We start from the raw sequence: 2,500 nt of genomic DNA on the forward strand, positions 1-2,500 counted from the left end.
AATGGGGGAAAAAAACATAGAAGGCTAGCATGCTTACTCTGGACGAGAAGAAATTTGGCCTCTCTGTAATACAATGATTCCTTAAGTGTGCGCCGCGGCACTCTAGTGTGCCGCCATTATCTCCTTGGTGTACCGCAAAAATCATATAATTTTGCTAGATTTCGAGAATTCCTCACACTAAGCAGCGAGAATAAGTCTGAGACCACACACACACACACACACACACACGCACACACACACACACACACATATATATATATATATATATATATATATAATATTATATTATATATATATATATAATATTTTATATATATATATTATATACAAATAAATAATATATATATATATATATATATATATATATATATATATATATATATATATATATATATATATATATATATATATCAAAATATATATATATATATATATATATATATATATACGCCAAAATATTGGTTTTCTCTTAGTGTGCCGTCATACTAAATAAAAAGGAGCGAGGGAGAACTATGACCTAAGTCACTGGCACAGTATTCTGCTGTCTATTAAAGTTTTCTGACATATCAACAAAATGAAAGTTTTTATAACATTCCTGCTGATGCATTAAGTTCTCCCAAGATTTCACTTCTACAACTCCCTAGGTTGAGAAACACTCTTCTATGTCATATATACCAGTTATTTGTTTACCCCAAAATTGATAATGATAAAAAAAACGAAAAGCAAAGTCAAATACATTCCCACACGTAACCTTACAAAAATCCAAGACAATATTTCTGCCTTCATCAAATCCCTCACTAACTTACCTTTTCTCCCAGAAGACAGAACAATCATCGCCAAAGTTGAGGTAAGGAAATCGTGCTCTCCAAGTGGCTGTGATGTCCTCAGCCTCCAAATTATGGCGCCGGGAAACTGTCATCAAATCCCGAAACTCTTGAGTGTCTGGCGTCGCGTGTAGGTAGCCAACCTCGGTGTGGAATTTGATACCTGTAGGGAAATACAGGAAAAGGCGTAGGATAAACTAGTTTTGCGACTTTCATTTGTTTATTTGAATGATGATTTAGTTACGTTGAGGTTTATGTTTCTTAATGTTTGTAGTGCATTTTTCATCCATTAATGTTATCATTATCTTTATCAATTATTTTACCTTTTTATGTGTGTAGAACAGAAAGTCACGAAAGCTCTGTCACTTCTCCAGATGTTTGTTCTTTGTATTTGATCACCCTATTTAACCTTTTCACCTCATTTGACCTTTTCATAAGACTTAACCTTATCGCTTTGACCTTTTACCCCTTTCTTACTTCACAATCCTTGCAAGACAGTGATTGTTTGAAAGATTAATTCATCCTTTCGTAATCTGAATAAATAATGTTTATAAATAATGCATCGTGGTGTTGACTCTTGATGTTTCTCTTATTCTTTATAGCTTTCTGTTGTCTCTGCCTCTCTCTCTCTCTCTTCCTCCCTCCTTTCTTCCTTCTCTCTCCCTTCCTCCCTCCTTTCTTCCTTCTCCATCTCCCTCCCTACCTTCTTCCCTCTCTCTCCCTTCCCTCCTCCCTCTCCCTCTCCCCCCTCTCTCTCTTTATTCCTCCTTCTCATTCCTTATCCCTTTCCTTCTCCCTCCCCCCTCCCTCTTCCTCTCCTTTTCCTTCTCCCTCTCTCCCTCCCTCTCTCTTCCTCTTCTACTTTCCTTCCACCCCCTCCCTCCCTCCCTCTTCCTCTCCATTTCCTTCTCGCTCCCTCCCTCCCTCTCCCTCTTCCTCTTATTTTCAATCCCTTCCTCCCCCCTCCACCCCCTTCATCCCTCTCCCTCCCTCCCTCCTTGTTTCCCTCCCTCACTCACCCGTTTCGTCCTCCAGCAGCGAGTACCTGGCAACAGATTCTGTCGCCAGGACGGACCAGGTATGAAGTTCAGCGATGCGGCGGTAGACTCGCCCCTCGTCATACCAGCAACCGAAGATGTCTCGTCCTTCGCGGTTCTGGACGGCGGGGATGCGAGAGAGAAGGGAGGGGGGGGAGATGGGTGAGAATTTTGAAGTAGTGATTTTTGTTTAGTTATATTGTGAGTTATCGGTTGTTTTTTTTACTGGTTATTTTTCTGGTGATTTTTCGTTTGACAGGGGAAGGGTGATGTGTGTTTTTTTTGTTTCTTCTCACAACTTTATATAATCGGGAATTTTCTAGCCTCACGTATTGGGTACATTACAATTTCAATCTACCTAGCTTGAATGTTTAATTGTGCTCTAACTGCATAATGATCTTTAACAAATCATAGACTATAGACCACCCTTTCCTGTGAAAAGTCTGGCTCGCCTAATTTCCCTAATAGTTTTCATAGTTTGTTAGGGTAGGCCAGGGAAATCTCGGCTTTGGAAATAGATAGGCCTATGTCTCTAATATATATGTAGCATATCTGGAGAAATTCGAATCACAGTTATGAGAATAGAAGAGAATCCAAACACAAAAGGCATAAAAGAAAATTTTCAGACAAAACGGAAAA

At 39.0% G+C, this 2,500-nt stretch overlaps 1 protein-coding gene and 1 long non-coding RNA gene across 4 annotated transcripts in view; one reads left to right on the forward strand and one right to left on the reverse strand.

Annotated features, from left to right (window-relative positions):
* The window catches only part of LOC147471495 (uncharacterized), a 10,082-nt gene extending 9,139 nt beyond the window's left edge, over positions 1-943 (forward strand). Inside the window, exon 3 of the long non-coding RNA XR_015191228.1 lies at positions 819-943. This is a non-coding gene — a long non-coding RNA (uncharacterized LOC147471495). The remainder of the gene's footprint in view (positions 1-818) is intronic.
* The window catches only part of LOC122257899 (uncharacterized), a 12,547-nt gene that overhangs the window by 2,984 nt on the left and 7,063 nt on the right, over positions 1-2,500 (reverse strand). For all 3 annotated transcript variants that reach the window (XM_043023442.2, XM_043023443.2, XM_086539302.1), the window contains 2 exons: positions 1,844-1,979; positions 807-987 (listed from right to left, as the gene is read on the reverse strand). In XM_043023442.2, coding sequence (XP_042879376.2) covers positions 807-987; positions 1,844-1,979 — 317 coding nt within the window. The remainder of the gene's footprint in view (positions 1-806; positions 988-1,843; positions 1,980-2,500) is intronic.

This window comes from Penaeus japonicus, unplaced genomic scaffold (assembly GCF_977035675.1).
Source record: "Penaeus japonicus unplaced genomic scaffold, GWHDUDI00000001_assembly GWHDUDI00000008, whole genome shotgun sequence".
Classification (NCBI taxonomy): Eukaryota; Metazoa; Arthropoda; class Malacostraca; order Decapoda; family Penaeidae; genus Penaeus; species Penaeus japonicus.